At 46.1% G+C, this 15,087-nt stretch overlaps 2 protein-coding genes across 4 annotated transcripts in view; one reads left to right on the top strand and one right to left on the bottom strand.

Annotated features, from left to right (window-relative positions):
• FYCO1 (FYVE and coiled-coil domain autophagy adaptor 1) overlaps window positions 1-15,087 on the top strand; it is a 1,135,599-nt gene that overhangs the window by 880,040 nt on the left and 240,472 nt on the right. The gene's annotated exons all lie outside the window — the stretch shown is intronic.
• CXCR6 (C-X-C motif chemokine receptor 6) overlaps window positions 3,342-15,087 on the bottom strand; it is a 60,283-nt gene continuing 48,537 nt past the window's right edge. The window contains exon 2 of the mRNA XM_069613364.1: window positions 3,342-9,829. Within this exon, the coding sequence (XP_069469465.1) occupies window positions 8,734-9,795 (1,062 nt within the window). The 5' untranslated portion in view covers window positions 9,796-9,829 and the 3' untranslated portion in view covers window positions 3,342-8,733. The remainder of the gene's footprint in view (window positions 9,830-15,087) is intronic.

The raw sequence follows: 15,087 nt of genomic DNA, 5'->3' as shown, positions 1-15,087 counted from the left end.
CAGGAAACCCAAGTGCTCCAACTATTCAAGAATTGGCATCGCCTAGTGCTGATGCCATGATATGAATGTATCTACAGAATTTACACTTGTTTACATGGTGCAACTGCCCAAGAATTCATACAGCATCAATATGAACGGATGTCGCTAGTATACAACCTCATTCTTAATACACCTGGCCTAACTCAATGTACATGCCCTACACTGGACTGCATCTTCCAATCAACACACTTTCTTTGTCAGTACATCTGTCCAGGGTTATGCATATCCCAGAATGTATTCGCCCTCACTCAGCTAAGCACCCCCCTCAAGAGTGCATTACTCAGAATGCACTGCCCCTCAGACCAGGATACATGTTCAAGAATAAATGTTATGTCACGAAGGTCAGGAAGTAGCGGAAGTTACCTGTGGGACAGTAGTCAGGAGCTGATTAGCCCACCCTCGCTCCCACTTGGGGTGACCATGGCTTATAAGCCCCTCTCCTCCTCAGCCAAAATGCTACTTTACACTTTACGGGAACCAATCAGGGTTACAGGGGTGCATTCTGCCCAGGCCGCTGGGGTCGGGGTGTTGCTAGGTTTAAAAAAGATCAGGGCTAAGCTAATGTCGGGGCTAGCCAGCCTTTTGGTTGTAGTCCCAGAGGCTATAACCAAAAGACCTGGGGCTTTAGCCCCCTAAGCCCACCCCTAGCAACGCCTCTGCGTGGCTCGACCATCCTGAAAATTGATCTGAAGCCTCAGCCGCGTAGGCCTGTGCCATAGGCATCTTCCTTCCCCCACTACTGTGGAGATGGCTGAGGCAATGTCTGCTGGCCGTCAACTTGTGACAGCAACACTTCTTGGTCAGCACATGTGGGAAATGACAGGCAGGCAGCACGAAACGCAGCTCAATACGGGCATCCCTTCTATGACTGGATGCCAGAAGGTCAGGATAGTAAGCCAGTGCTCAAGCCTTCCCAGAAATTTGCAGCTGTGCCGTGGAGAACGCCGAGGGTGCAGGCAGCCTGTACAATCAAATAAAGTTATTTCAAGAGGAGGCAGCCTAAGCCTGATGGGAAACTGGATGTCAGACACTTTTGACTTTTGTATGATGTACAAACGTGCTTTTTTCAGCAGTGGATACAAAGCAGTTGTAGGCCCCGTGCTTACACACGAAACACTATTCAGCACAACACTTATCAGAATTACACAGAGTGACCATTAACTGCCTATTGCTTCTGTGGCTATTGTGGCGCAAGCCCAGATTCATATTTGCAGGATATCAATCCGCGGGTGCCAGCATTGACTAACGGCTAAGATCCATCCAGAATGTGAGACAGGGGAAAAGCGTTCATATGTTTTTAAAGGCATGCACAGTGATCCAACAGTACTGGGCTTGAAAGGCACCTGCCTGTGCACCTCTTGAAGGAGTTCTAGTTGGATTGTGGGGTTGGGGCCCCTCAGGTTAGCGAGTAATATAGCTCTGTATGTGAAGTACTCACTTAATACGTATGTGTGCAGACTGTGTTCACAGGTTTGAACCTGGCAGGGCCAACTCAGCCCGTTATTCTTCTGGTATTGCTGCAATGAGTTAACACCTCTTAGGTCCGAGCTTGTAAGAGGAAGAAATCCGTCATACCACGATAATTAAATATTTCGTGTGTGTGTGTGAGAGAGAGAGGTGGTGTGAATGGGGGAGTCAGAGTGTTCATTGCTTATTAAATGTGCACTTTATATTGGATGGCCATTTTTCTCATTGAAAAATTATAGAAAAGGAAGGCCTCACTCCAGTTTTCAGGACTCTACCTACTGTGACAAAATCACAGGGAGCCACTTTTCCCCTGCCTGAATCCTATGGGTTCTGTGAGGTGGAAACACGTTTAAAATGCAGTGGCCCATGCCATGCTGCAATTACTGAGGCTCCGGGAAAGACGGGCGTCATCCCACATGGCACTGCCTGACCTCAAAATGGCCAGCCTGGAAGTGACGCGGTAGTTTGTGGGGTGACAGGAGGACCTCCATTGCAGGCAGCATGTCCAGGTAAAGCCGACCAGAAAGGAACACAGGTAGGTGAGGTGGAGTTGGGCACCAGGGAGATTACTTTGGAGAGGGACTGTAAAATAAAAATGTGCAGAGGAGTAAGGGGTTCATCAGACGAAGAAAGGAGGCACAGAAAGAGGCTGAGGGAGTGGCGTGGGAAGCAAGGAAGCACCAGATAGAAGCTGGAGGTGAGTGGATCGTGTGGAGGGCAACCTGGATGAGACAAGTTGCCTAGAGTGGACATGAGAAGAGCCAGGAGAGGAAAGCCCTTATTACACCCAATGGAAGGTGTGAAGAGGGAGCACAAGTGAATATGCCCATGGGGCGAACACGTATATATAATTTAGAACTCTAACAAGCCTTGAGTTACAGAAGCAGCTTGGTGGCAGCAACGCAGTAGAGGAACCATTAGGACTGTCCCAGAGAAAGAAAGCAAGGTTGAAACAGGAAGTCCCCGTGAGAAGGCTGTAGAAGGGTAGAGGAAAAGAAGGAACTGAGGGAGGTGAAAGAAAACCTGGCCATGGGCCAAGTGTGTCCTACATGAAAAAAGGAGCATGGTGCAACCTCAAGAGTTGGTGGAAGAGCAAGAGGAGGAGTGTTGGAAAAGGCAACTGGAAAGAATGAAAAGAAATCAGAGGAGAAGAAAGGAAACCCAAGGCAATGCAGGGAGCTGGCCTGTCTGAAACGACACAAGGAGAAATAGACTCAAGAATGAGCAAGGTTTTGAAGGAAGTGAAGAGAGGCAATGTAGGGAAGCAAAGGAGGAAAGAGCAAGAAAGGACTACAGGATCAAAGGGGGGAGATTCCTGGGAAAATACAAAACCCAGATTGCCAAGTATCCATAAGAGCAACCAAGAAATATGTAAAGGAGAGAAAAGGGAAACAGTAAGTATCGCATGATAATGTGGAAAACGTGCGGAAAGGCGAGTAAAAAGCTGCAAAAGAAGAGAGACAAACAGCTAGAAACAGAACATTAGTCAATGATCAGAAGAGAAAGTAGGCTGTTAAAAGAGGGAAAGGAAAAAAGCAATTGAAAGATATAGAATGATCAGCGTTGCGGGCTGACGAGGAGGAAAACATGAAGGGTCAAACAGATGGAGTAAAAGGAACCAAAGAACAAGAAAAGAAGGAAAGGGGAGACAAAAATAGGAACGAGAGAACCAAAGAGGTAAAAAGACCCTCTAGCTCCATGGAGGGTACAGGAGCGGCGAGAAGGAATAAGAACTGTATAAGTGTGGCCAGTGCCCTCCAGCAGTCACCCCAATTATCAGCAGGACACTTGGGCCGATCAAAGAGTCCCCGCCACAAGAACAGAAGACGCAGCCATGGGGCAAAGTTACTGTCTTTTATTATCAAACAAAAATGTCAGGGATCACACCAGGAAAACAAGTATCCTCCGGAGCTCTCATCCTCTAAGCATGTGTCATGCAGTTTTATCCCATTGTGACTTCACAAATCCAGGTTGCATCCCAGAAACCTATCACACATTTACATTGGTCAGTTTGGATGAGCTACATATAGAAGATATAGTGGTTAGTTCTACAATATGATAACCATATCTAGTGGCTCCTCCTAAAACCACCTCTACTAGTATCCATCTACAATGTTGCAATTATATCCCCATGTGAAAGGTGAATCCGGACTGGGCAGAATGTATCCTCCCATCCTTTGGACCCTGGACGGTTACCTGACTTATTGTACCTTTTCAAGGCAATAGAAATGAACATGGAGGTGTGTTGCAACTAAGATCGTGAGAAGATACCCTTCGTGGCAGTTGGTGGCGCTCACGTAAGAGTCTGTATTACCCGACGCCATCCGGTAAATGTTGCCGGTGTTTAACGTGTTGTTTTCTCTCTCTTTGCAGGTGCGGCACATGAAGATGTGGAGAGTTATAGAATAATGCCTCTGGTGGTAATCAGGTAAGTCTATGATGATAAGTGTTTTATTTGTTGGTTTTCTCGGCTCACCTTGTTGTTTTCTTTTGTCCCTCAGGTGCCAGAGTTCGTCGAAGAAATGATGGAGGCAGCGCCGAATCGAAAGATGCTGCGAGGACTGGTGAGTATGGCGCAGCGCTGCAGCTGGAGATGCGACACGTACAGAAATGATGTTCTTTCCAGGTCCGGAGGCGAGATGGATCCGAAATCAGGTGAGGAATTCGAAATAGTTCGTTTTCTAAGTCCTTTTCTTTCCTCTTGGTTTTAGGAGCTCCAGATTCGAGGCGGGCGTGGCAGAAGACTGGATGCAGACTGCAGGCACGGTGAGCGTTACGCTGCTGGATGCAGAATAACGCGAAGCGTGTGCTGTTGTTCGGGCGTGGTTTAAATAGCCTCAAAAGTAGTTCCAGGTAAGAAGTTCCCTAGAACCACGCCCGAGTAAAAAATAGTCCCTGTAGAAAAATAGTCCCATCCAGGCCTCACGTTGGCTTGGGCTCACTAGCAGCATGGTCTGCATCAGGTAAGTAAAGTCTATGATCTTGGCGCCTATGGCGCCAGGACTGATTTCCATAATGAGCCTGGCGCCTAAGGCGCCAGGACTGAACCTAAACAGCCCCCAGCCGGGGCTGTTGGGGTTTTAGTAAGTATCTGGATGCCTGCTTCCGGAGCTGATGGGCTTGGTCCTGATGCCCGGGGGTAGGCATCATGACAGTGTTTGCAGGGTTGCATGCCTGGAAATGTATTTACAGAAGGAACCTCTGCTGGGATCTGACAAAAGTGCCATGAAGCCATTAAGTTATGCAGTGGGCGCTCTATAAACCTTTTACCTTGCAAAAAAAGCAATATTTAAACCTTCAAGGTATGTTGCATAAAGAAATGTAACATCCCAACCACTTTAATGGCATTTAATAACATACAGCTTTTCCATGAAGTCCTACACACCACAGGCTGCAGCCTGTAAGGTAGAGCCTAGATTCTGGGTTGAAATTCTTAGAGGAAAGAGTTCAAGATATACTTTCACGCCCCTTCTGATTTCAGTTTTTTCTCCAATGAATACCTTGTTTGTATATCATTTGTAGAAGTGATGTATGTGAAGATTCATGTATATGCTGCACTTGCCAGGCATCTGGCACTGTAGCATGGAAAGCACTGGAAAATGTCATCATGATCTCTCATAAGACCTGGGTACCAAGTCATGCACCAAATAATCTTGCTGAATAGAACTCATTATTTCTTACCCTCTCACTCTGACCCATTCTCACTCATATTTCCTCTTGCTCATCATCAATGGCACCTTTATCAATGGCTTCCTCCCTTGCTCTATTCCCCTTTTCATTTTGCACCCCTTATCTGCTTTCTCCCTGCACTTCCACTGTTATGCAGATGACACCCAACTTTTTTTCAAACCTCCCTCTGAACCTCGTCCCTCTTCCTCTACCATTACTGACTGCCTGTCTGCTATCCAGTCTTGGTGCACCTCTAATGGTCTCTGTCTCAATGCCAGCAAGACTGAGATCCTTGCTAATGGGACTCCTGTTCCTTCTTTCCTCCCTTCACTCTGGCCACCCTCAATGGGCTCTAACCCCTCTCCTTCCTCTGAACCCAGAAACTTTGGTGTCATCTTCGACTCCTCTCTCTCATTCCTTCATCAGATCCTGGACCTTGCCAAGAAGGACCATTTCCAACTCCACCTCCTCAGAGGTACCCTCCCTTTCCTCACTTTATTCCAGAAGCTCAATGTCACTAGAGGTCTGCACTCTCTAGGCTGGACTATTGCAACAGCCTCTTCCTCTCTCTGCCCCCCTCCAGCTAATCCAGAATAGGGTTCCAAGACTTATCCTTGGCCTCAAGCCCAGGGACCACATCTCCCCAGCCCTAAAATCTCTCCACCGGTTGCTACAAGGATCAAATTCAAATCCCTCTGCATAATCCACAAATCTGTCTGGGGCCAGAGACCATGCTACCTACAACTTGTTCTACTAACTACTCTCTCTCCAGATCTTTACGTTCCTCCGGCACCAACTCTCTGTGTGTTAAGTACTTCGCTGAGCAGCGAGCTGGTGGCCGATATATTTCCTCAGCATGCTATCTCCAATGGAATAGCCTCCCCCTTCCTCTACGTCTTGAACTAGATCTCCTCAAATTCCGGAAGCTCCCCAAGACATTCCTTTTCACCTCCTGCTTCCCTTCCTCCCTCCTCTGTTAAATCCCATAGTTGCTGAGATTGGTGACCAGGGCCCTTATGTGTCCTCCCGGGCCCTGGCCGTCCACACCCAATCACCTACAGCCTCCACCCCTCCCAGCACTTTGCCCTGGCACCCACTGGCCTATGTCACTGCAGGCCGGAACTTACTTATTTTGGAGTCTGGCCACTCCACCAATGCACTTACAGTTGCTCACTCCCTAGCACTTCCCTCTTGATACTCCTAGCGCTTAGCCCCCCATTCCCTCATTCTTCTCTCCCTCTGCACTTGCACGTCCTGAATGCTCACAAGGCCTAGTAGGTCCACCTCTATCTTTCATTGATGTATTTGTTCTTCATTGCCATGTCCCCTCCCTGTTGCCCTGTGTGCGCTTTGAAACACAATTTACTTGTTGTATAAGCACCTTACACGTGCACAATAAAATAAATAAATAAAATTGTTCTTATTCATTTTTTTAAGCATGGTCTCAAATACATTAGGAGCTTCAGTAGACTCCCCATCACCAGCTCCCGGAACAAACAAGTCAGGCAAATGTTTGAGAATTATCCTGCCCTCAAATCCTTGACTTCATTAGAAGGGCCCTGCACCTCTCTACGCGAAAGGTAGGACCATTGACTGACATTATGTAGTCAAGAAAGTCTTCTTTCCACATGTCTCACTTGGTCACTGGCTCACCTGGCCTAGGAAGAAACTGCCCAGCAAGGGCACTCATGATGTGAAAGGGTGAAACTCTTGAGGAGATCCAAAAATCGCAATCTAATGAAGACAAAAGAAACTACTGAAGATAGTGCCCAGCACTTTGCAGAGGTTCCAGCGTACAGTGAAGAAGAAAGAAAAACAGAAGCAAAAGCATGATACCTGCTGGCACTGGCAACAATGACAGGAAGAAAATGGTGCTGCTTGCTGAAATTGCCATTATGAATGATCAGGGAGGCAAAACGGCAAAGACAGCTGTAATGTAACACAGAGCCTACTTCCTCACTCCTTCGTCTCCATTGCCAGCATTCATTGCTAGGCAACCACATGCACTGTGCACACGAGAAACACCGTAGGGTGGTCCTTTCCTCTGCACCCTGGCTCCACTGGTTACAGCGCTCTCACACAATCAAATACGGCACTGGGGACTTGCTTCTTGCCGTGCGTGTGCCAGCCAAAAGCGCTATGCCACCAACACAGAGGCTAGTAGAGCTAGCGGGGGCTTCACTGGCGACTCCGTGCCAACAATCTGCCTCAAACTGCCACAGAGGCCCTCACACCAAAACATGCAGCTCCTGCTCAGAAACACAGACAGAGGAAACCCTGTCCTCGCACCCGGCCTCCAGACTTTGCCGGTAACCGAGCACTGGCGAATCACTCACTGAAGCAGGCAAAACGGCACACAGGCAGAGAACCATATCCAGGTTCCAATATAGCATAGTGCAGCAATGTGGCAAACTGCTGCTCCCTCAAAAGCGGCAGGGGCCAGCCATGAACGACGACGCAAGGAGAGAAGCAAGCTCCAGCTTGTGGCCAAAGGTAATGTACTGAAGAAGGTCAGTCCACAGCTGTTTCTTCCTGTAAGTATTTATTAAAAGTATTCCCCCTTCCACTGCCAGGCTGGAACTCTTTAGCTTCTCAGGTGAGCCCCTCTCTATACAATCGGACAATTCTATTATGTCACAATACACTGGGCCAGGCAGGAGCCACATCCTGAAAGTAAAAAAAGCATTCGTATGAATACTAATTTCAAGTCACAACAACAAGAAGAAATATGTACAGAATAAAGCAAGTAAAATACATACAATATAACAATTACACTTTACCAAGCTGTTGCCTTAATGTACCTCTTTTAATACTGTAAAATGGGATGTATGATAAAAAATGTATCCAGTCCCAGGGTATGGGTTGTTGGATGTATTTTAGAGCTAGATCTACTCTTGTTGGGTAGGAGCAGTCAACATGCCACCCTCCAGTTGTTTTGGCCTACAACTCCTAGGATCCTTGATCACTGACTGTGTTGGCTGGGGCTGGTGAAAGTTGTAGGCCAAAACATCTGGAGGGTGAGAGGTTGGCTGTCCCTGTTGTAGAGAATATGACCAACGAGTGGCCACAGAACCTGCTTTGCACAGGCATCAGGTAAGGAAGCTGTACAAGCAACTTAAGCTTTAGTATATACTCTACGCTTCTCATGGCATTTAGTCTAGACCATGCATTGAAAGAAGTGTAATCCCATATGTACTGTTCTCTTTCAACATGTTGATAGTCCAAGCTCTGCAGATTTCCCTGGAACTCTTCTGTGGACTTTGCAGTTTTCTACCCTGTCCCATCATCACAGCTGGATGATCCTACATTTTCCCAGTTTTTTATTGGCTCTCTCTGTATAAACAAGAATGCTCCAGTTGGGCTCCACTTGCCCCTGCATAAAAGGTGTCATTCATTCTGTGGTCGCCTCTTTGAGTGATTCCTCATTTGTTCATGGTAGGATTATGTTGTTGTGAGTGTGACCGATAAGATTCGTAAAGGGTTCTGCCAGTATTCATATTTACAGACCTTCTGTGCTGACCACATGGTCCATGCTGATGAGGATCCTTGGTAACAACATTATAAGCGGATCATGCTTGTGGCATTCAAATTAGTTGTAGCAGAATTTGTTTTTGAGGGTTCCTCTGTGGACCTAAGTTGGCTGCTGACTTCTCGTTGATGCTTGGCACACCCAGCATTCTTCACGAGTTTCCCGAAGTTTTTCCTAAACTTGGCTCCGATGAAGAAATAGAGGACAGGGTTGAGGCATGCATGAGTATAGGCCACCGTTTCAGTAATTATGATTGCTGTGTGAAAGTGACGGTTGAAATGGAACTCGCCCCTGACGGTACTCATGAGAAGCACAATATTATAAGGCAATTGAGTGGCAATGAAGACTGCCACTATCACAATTATTATCTTGAGGGACTTGTGATTCTTAAACCCCCGGGCATTGACTAGGATTTTGATGATGACAGAGTAGCAGATAGCCATGGCCAAGAGAGGCATGAAGAACCCAGCTGATAGCTGAAATCCGCGCACAATCAGCTTAATAAACGGGGGCTCGTAGTCTGCTTCACACTTTTGCGACTCCGGGAAGTGATGATAGAAAATAAACTGCGGAATTGAAAACAGTATGGAGATTGCCCAAACTGCCAAGCAGATGACCCGACACCAAATTCTCATTTTTTCTTGCCATGCATGGGCCTTGGTAGCTCGAGCAATGGACATGAATCTTTCAACTGTAATGCACATAAGGGTCAACATAGAGGTGTTGAGATTTAGGTTATATGCACCCATGATTATTTTGCACATAAAGCCTCCGAATACCCATCCATACAATGCACTGTATGCCAGGAATGGGAGGGTGCAGAGGAACAGAATGTCCGCTGTGGCCAAGTTCACCAGAAACACATCAGTGGGGGATTTCAGCTTCTCATAGAAGATGAAGATGATCAGGACCAGCAAATTGCCCACTAGACCAAAAAAAAAGATCAGCGAGTACATGCAAGGCAGGAAGATATTTTGAAAGTGGTAAAGAGTGTTGTCTGGCATGTGCCCCAAGTGGTTAGACGTGTCGTTGTCATCAGCAAAGTCTTCCTCTGCATATAAACTATCATTGTCATTGGTTTCCGCTGTCATGCTTGCCGTTCACCACACACCTTCTGTTTATGAGCTAAACAAAAAGGAAAATATGTTATTCGATGATATTACTCTCAAATTAACAACAGTTGCAACAAGTATCATGCTCCATAAAGATGCACAAGCAATTTAGTACTTTAAAAAGGTATGTTTGTTTTCAGTACTGTACAACAAGTCAAATAAGGTATTGGTGTCCATGCTTTAAGGTGTGTCTTAGAGTGCACCTACAGTACATGTGTCCCCTCTTTATCCAGCAGTCGGAAACTTGCACCGCCTGATGTTAATCTAAGGGGTTTACAACCAGTGGTTCTCAGATGTTGTGGACTGGGGCTCCTATTATCCCTCACCACTGACTATGCTGTCTAAGGCTGATGGTAGTTGTAGTCCAAAACATTTGAAGAGCCAAAGGTTGAGGCGCCCTGGAAGAGAAGGGGCAGAAGCTTTGACAGAATTATGGACCCAGGATAGTTCTACGTGGTTCTGACCTTGAGCCCTTGGATCTCAAACTTGCCCCACCTTCAGGTCAAGTGTTTCATAAAATGGATGCATTAATTTAGGATTTTTAAAATGTCCAATTTAAAAGCAAGATGGTAACCTTTTTAACTTTGGTAACTTTTTACAGACTGCACTTTGCACTAAAGCTAAGCAGTCTGGAAAGATTCCACTGCAGGCGGAACGTCCCCCTTTAAAATTCCACAGGAGGGGCATCCTTAGTCTGTCTCAGAGCAGAGTTAAGTGAATATTTTGTGTTTAGAGTGCGGAATTGGAATTATTCCCCCAAACAACTTGCCTTGTGGGCGCCCAGCATCAGGGCAATACATTGATAGAATGCTGTACTGGCAGCCAGGTTCCTAAAGAAAGACATAAGCTCTGAGATTTCGAAATGCAGTAGACAAGCCTTGTTGGCTTTATTTCCGTAACTGCACTTTACTACAACTTTGAGGGTGACTTGATTTCAAGGTGTGTGCCGTTTAGCATTTATAGGGTCAGAAATCCCTCTACTTAGGCTAAGTTGAGACCCACATTCTTTGGATCATTCCCACCTTGTTAGCTGAAGAGATTTTCTATATCGTTCTATATCTTTCCAAGATGGAAGAAGGATTGCGAGGCAGATCTGCACGATCTCTGCCCTAAACTCAAGAACAGTGGGAGACCGCTACTTCGTCATTGGTATGGGGAAACTAAGCATGGGTTGAAGACCGAGGCCCTATAAGCCCTGAAGGCCAGTGTGTGGTGAAATGATTACTGCTCTGTAAGGCTAAAGAGCTTACTCAGCCCCAGACTACTACAAAACCATCTCTTATCCCAGTCATAAAAAAAAGAAACAGGCACCGCCCAACAGGTGTACCTCCTTTGCCTCTTTAGGCAATGTGGGCTGTGGGCAGGTCATGTCCTTCAGGAGGGGTGTCAGCTGAGCCAGAAGCAATCCAACCAACAATAGTACTGTGGTACCAAAAAAGTAGTGTCAAAAAAAGCTTCTATAAAAATGGAATCATTAATAAACTTGCAAAAATACACATCATGTATGACCAATAAAACACTATTGACTCACACTTGTAAGAGAAAACAGATTTTAGAATAAAGGGGCACTGTGAGCTTGTAGACAGGGGTGTTCAGGTAAATTATTTCAGCAGTAAAACTTTTAAGTTATTGGAGATTGTCTTAAAAGGTAGAGCAATGAACATAGAAGTAATTTGGGTCACTTAAGGAGAGCCAAAGTTACAGGACCACTTCAAATACCCTTAGATCTTGTTTCTGGGTCTCAATAGTATTGGCCAAGGCTTTTAGGCATCAAATAAGAGTCTATGTGCTTTTGGTGCTGGGTCGGGGTCAAGTCAGAGAGAGCCGCAATAACTTCCAACAATACAGTGCTGATCGGCAACGGCGATGGCTTGTGGATCAAGGAAGCTGGGAACGGCAGGAAGTGGTGGGGTAGCAGTACTTGAAGACTCTGCATCCACAAGCCAAGAAGCAGAAACTTGGCTTCAAGGACGGCCAGGCTCAACTGGTTCCAAAAGGCATTGTGGTACTGCAGTAGTGACGGGTTGGGCTGGCGCTTGAAGAAGCTGGCAACCAAGCAGCCAATGTCAAGTTGGGGACACCAGAAGTCTTGGTGAGTCTCAGATGCAGATACAGAGGGGATACGGCATCAGCACGAGTGAAGCTCAGAAGTACGTGAGGTGGTCAAGCTTTGGGATGAAGATGACTCTGGCGCGGTTCTACGTTATTTCGCCGCGGTATTTTTCATCGCAGGTTTTTTCATCGCCGTTTTTGTTTCAAAAAACTCATCGTTTGTTTTTTGGTTTTTTTTTTTATTTTTTATTCCCTTACACCCACAACCATATATTTAATTTTTTAACCCCCCCAAAAAAAAAAACGATGTTTTTTTTCGAAATAAAAACGGCAATGAAAAAACACGCGATGAAAAATACTGCGGTGAAATGCGTGTATACCTCTGCCACTTCCCTTGCAGCAGCTTGGTTGGTGTTGAATATGCCCGAACCAGTATCAAGGCAGTTCATAGATGCGAGGAGAGCCAGTACGTGGTCTCAGGGGTGAGGTAAGTCCTTTCTTCTGTCCTTCCGAACCAAGAAGGTTTGTAGAGAGCACTTTCAGAGTTCTGTTGCCTCTAATGAACAGGATACTGGCTCAATTGCAGTAGGCCTTATCTAGCCAGCTGGGCATCCAACATAGGCCCTCGGAATCGTTAGGCAGAAGAGCTTGCCACCTCCTTGGAGCTCTTTGCCTTCGCCTCTATGGAAAAAGACTTTGGAGCAGTCTGCATCCCCAGCAGTGATCTACTAAGGGGAGCCCCATCCCTGCTTATAGGGCCAAATTCTACAGCTGTTTGCTCCACGGCAAGGCTGTTGTTAAGGGTCCAATCCTGGCTGCTGTAACACGTGTCCTCTTCCTTCTGATGTCATACGCAGAGTGATTTGTCTGCAGGCAGTGGGGAGGGGACAATCATTTTGAGAGCCTTTGCAACATCCAAGATGGTGAGACTAAAGGTCTCATCTGGGCTATAACTCTACCCACTTCCTTTCTATGCCTCCACTAAAAGGACTCCAGTTATAAGCACGCTTTTGAGAGGTGGTCATTGTAATAACAGGCATGTCTTTTTCCCAGAGGTCCTACCAGGGAGTGTTTCTATTCCCTGGAGGAAGGTGGCAACCCTTCTCAGAGGGATCAAAGAGAGTGTTTCCTGGGCTAGACCCAACATGGTTGCTGTGTGCACACCCAGCACGGCAGCTCATTAGACAACAGGTCCTGTCATTAATGTATCCCTGTGCAGCAAGCTGACCATAAAGTAACATCAAATGGTTGTGGCTGTATAACTGTAGCCACATTGTCATAACCAGGCAGTGCTAATATTTAGGGCTTAATTCACAGAAGCATTTTATAATGGCTAAAGTCCATTGGAAAACACTCTGTGAATCACGGCCTTAGTTTGTAATAACTACCACCAGACATCTGAGGCACACAGTTATGTTTTGAACCACAGGAGCAGACAGTTAAAAAACCACCTCTTTCTGTAGGCCCTTTGGGTTACAGCAGCTTTATTCAAGATTGCACATGTGACTTTTTAACCTGCCCTGCTGCCACTGCAGGTCAGCTGCTGTGGATGTCTGTGGATGGTCACAGCAAGGCACATGTATACATTGTGCTTCTTGGTATGGAGCCTCATGAAACTGGGGTCTGATTAGGGGATCTCACTTTTAAAATAAAAAACGTTCCGGCTTCCTGCCCTGACAGATGGCATTCCGGCGCACAGTGTTATTAGATTTGGTTCCTCATCCCTTCCAGTTTTGAGGATAGCAAGAATGTGTCCACTCACCCTGAAATGTATCTGAGGGAGACAAGCGGAATAGTTCTCTGACGAGGTAGTTAATGACTTTAGGTGCTTTTCCTGGAATGTGACAGGAGCTGACGAACTGCATTAACATGTTGCTGCTAGGACTAGCACTGCCCAGCACATTGCCATTTGGAAGCCTTGATCAAAGTTCTTCACAGAAGACACTCATTACTTGATTGAAAAGCATGAAGCCAACTTGGAACCAATCTGTTATCAGCCGAAGATCGAAAGAACCTTGAATAGAGAGACCTTCAGATGGCCTCACTTTCTGCTTTATCCTTTAGCAGCACCTTGATCTGTCTTAACTGTGTGCGCTTCTCGAACAGAAAGCAATTCAGGCACTGCCTGCCCAACCACCCAGCCTGCCAGTTGCTCACACTACAGTGATTTGCGCACCACATATACCTCTTAGATTTGAAGGATGCGTTTTGTTCAACAGGCTGTTATTATACCACAAATTGGCACTAACCTTCTACTCTGCCTTTGAACCTGCTCCCACTAAAAAGTCCTATGAAGTAAGCTAGAATAACAGCTGAAAAGTGTGTAACTACTTGGAAATGAATCCTGTATTATAGAGTGCAATATTTAAGTCCCATTGGACCATTTGTGTCATTTATATCTTGATTGCTCGTTTATCCACCCCACTTTCTTTTTTATATAAGTTAGATACAATGTTACTATTTCTTTACATAACTACCTTTGCCTCGACATTACATTATGCCTTTCCTTACTACAGCGTTCAGAATTGAGGGGAGCTGGGAGCTATTTAGCTCCTGCTTGTCTCCTAGAAGAGCCTGGTTAGCTTGACATCAACAGCTACCAACAGCTACTTTTGCCTTTCCAGGCCAACTGATGCCAAACAAACACAAATCTATGTGAATTTTACTGTGCATTTGGGCCAATCTATAATATTTATACAACATTTAAAGCATAGTGGTTCATATAAAAATTGACAAAATGAAAGGTTTGCACATCCTGTGGAAGTTAGATTTGAGGATTTGAGCACTAGCTCCTTGTTTCCCAGTGGTAGCTCCTAGTCACTGGTTAATGCTCGTTGCCCAGGAGCTGCATTTAGCTCCTGCTTATCCAATCTTAATTTCGATTCCTGTTACTGTATGTCTTGGCTTTTGTTGTTATTTTCCTTATTTCAGTCGAGCTAACTATAGGGAATACCAAAGGGGTGATTGTTCCCCGCAGAGCCCAGGAGTACCACGCAGCAGTCGCCACCATTAAGCCCTGCCCATCTGCACTGCCAAATTATTTTTCGTGGTTGAAAAGGCCCAGTATCCCCTGCGAGGGTGAAGCCCGCGGGGGTGAAGGGTGCGGCTGATTGTTCCCCGCAGGGTGAGGTCGCTGGGACTCACAGCTGTAGCTCTTGGGGCCTCCATGCCATTGCACATTGGAATTACCTTACCGGCTGGGAGACAGGACAAGAGGAC

This window comes from Ambystoma mexicanum, chromosome 5p (genome assembly GCF_040938575.1).
Source record: "Ambystoma mexicanum isolate Mex_15411 chromosome 5p, UKY_AmexF1_1, whole genome shotgun sequence".
Lineage (NCBI taxonomy): Eukaryota > Metazoa > Chordata > Amphibia > Caudata > Ambystomatidae > Ambystoma > Ambystoma mexicanum.
This window is presented reverse-complemented; position numbering and strand designations above follow the sequence as displayed.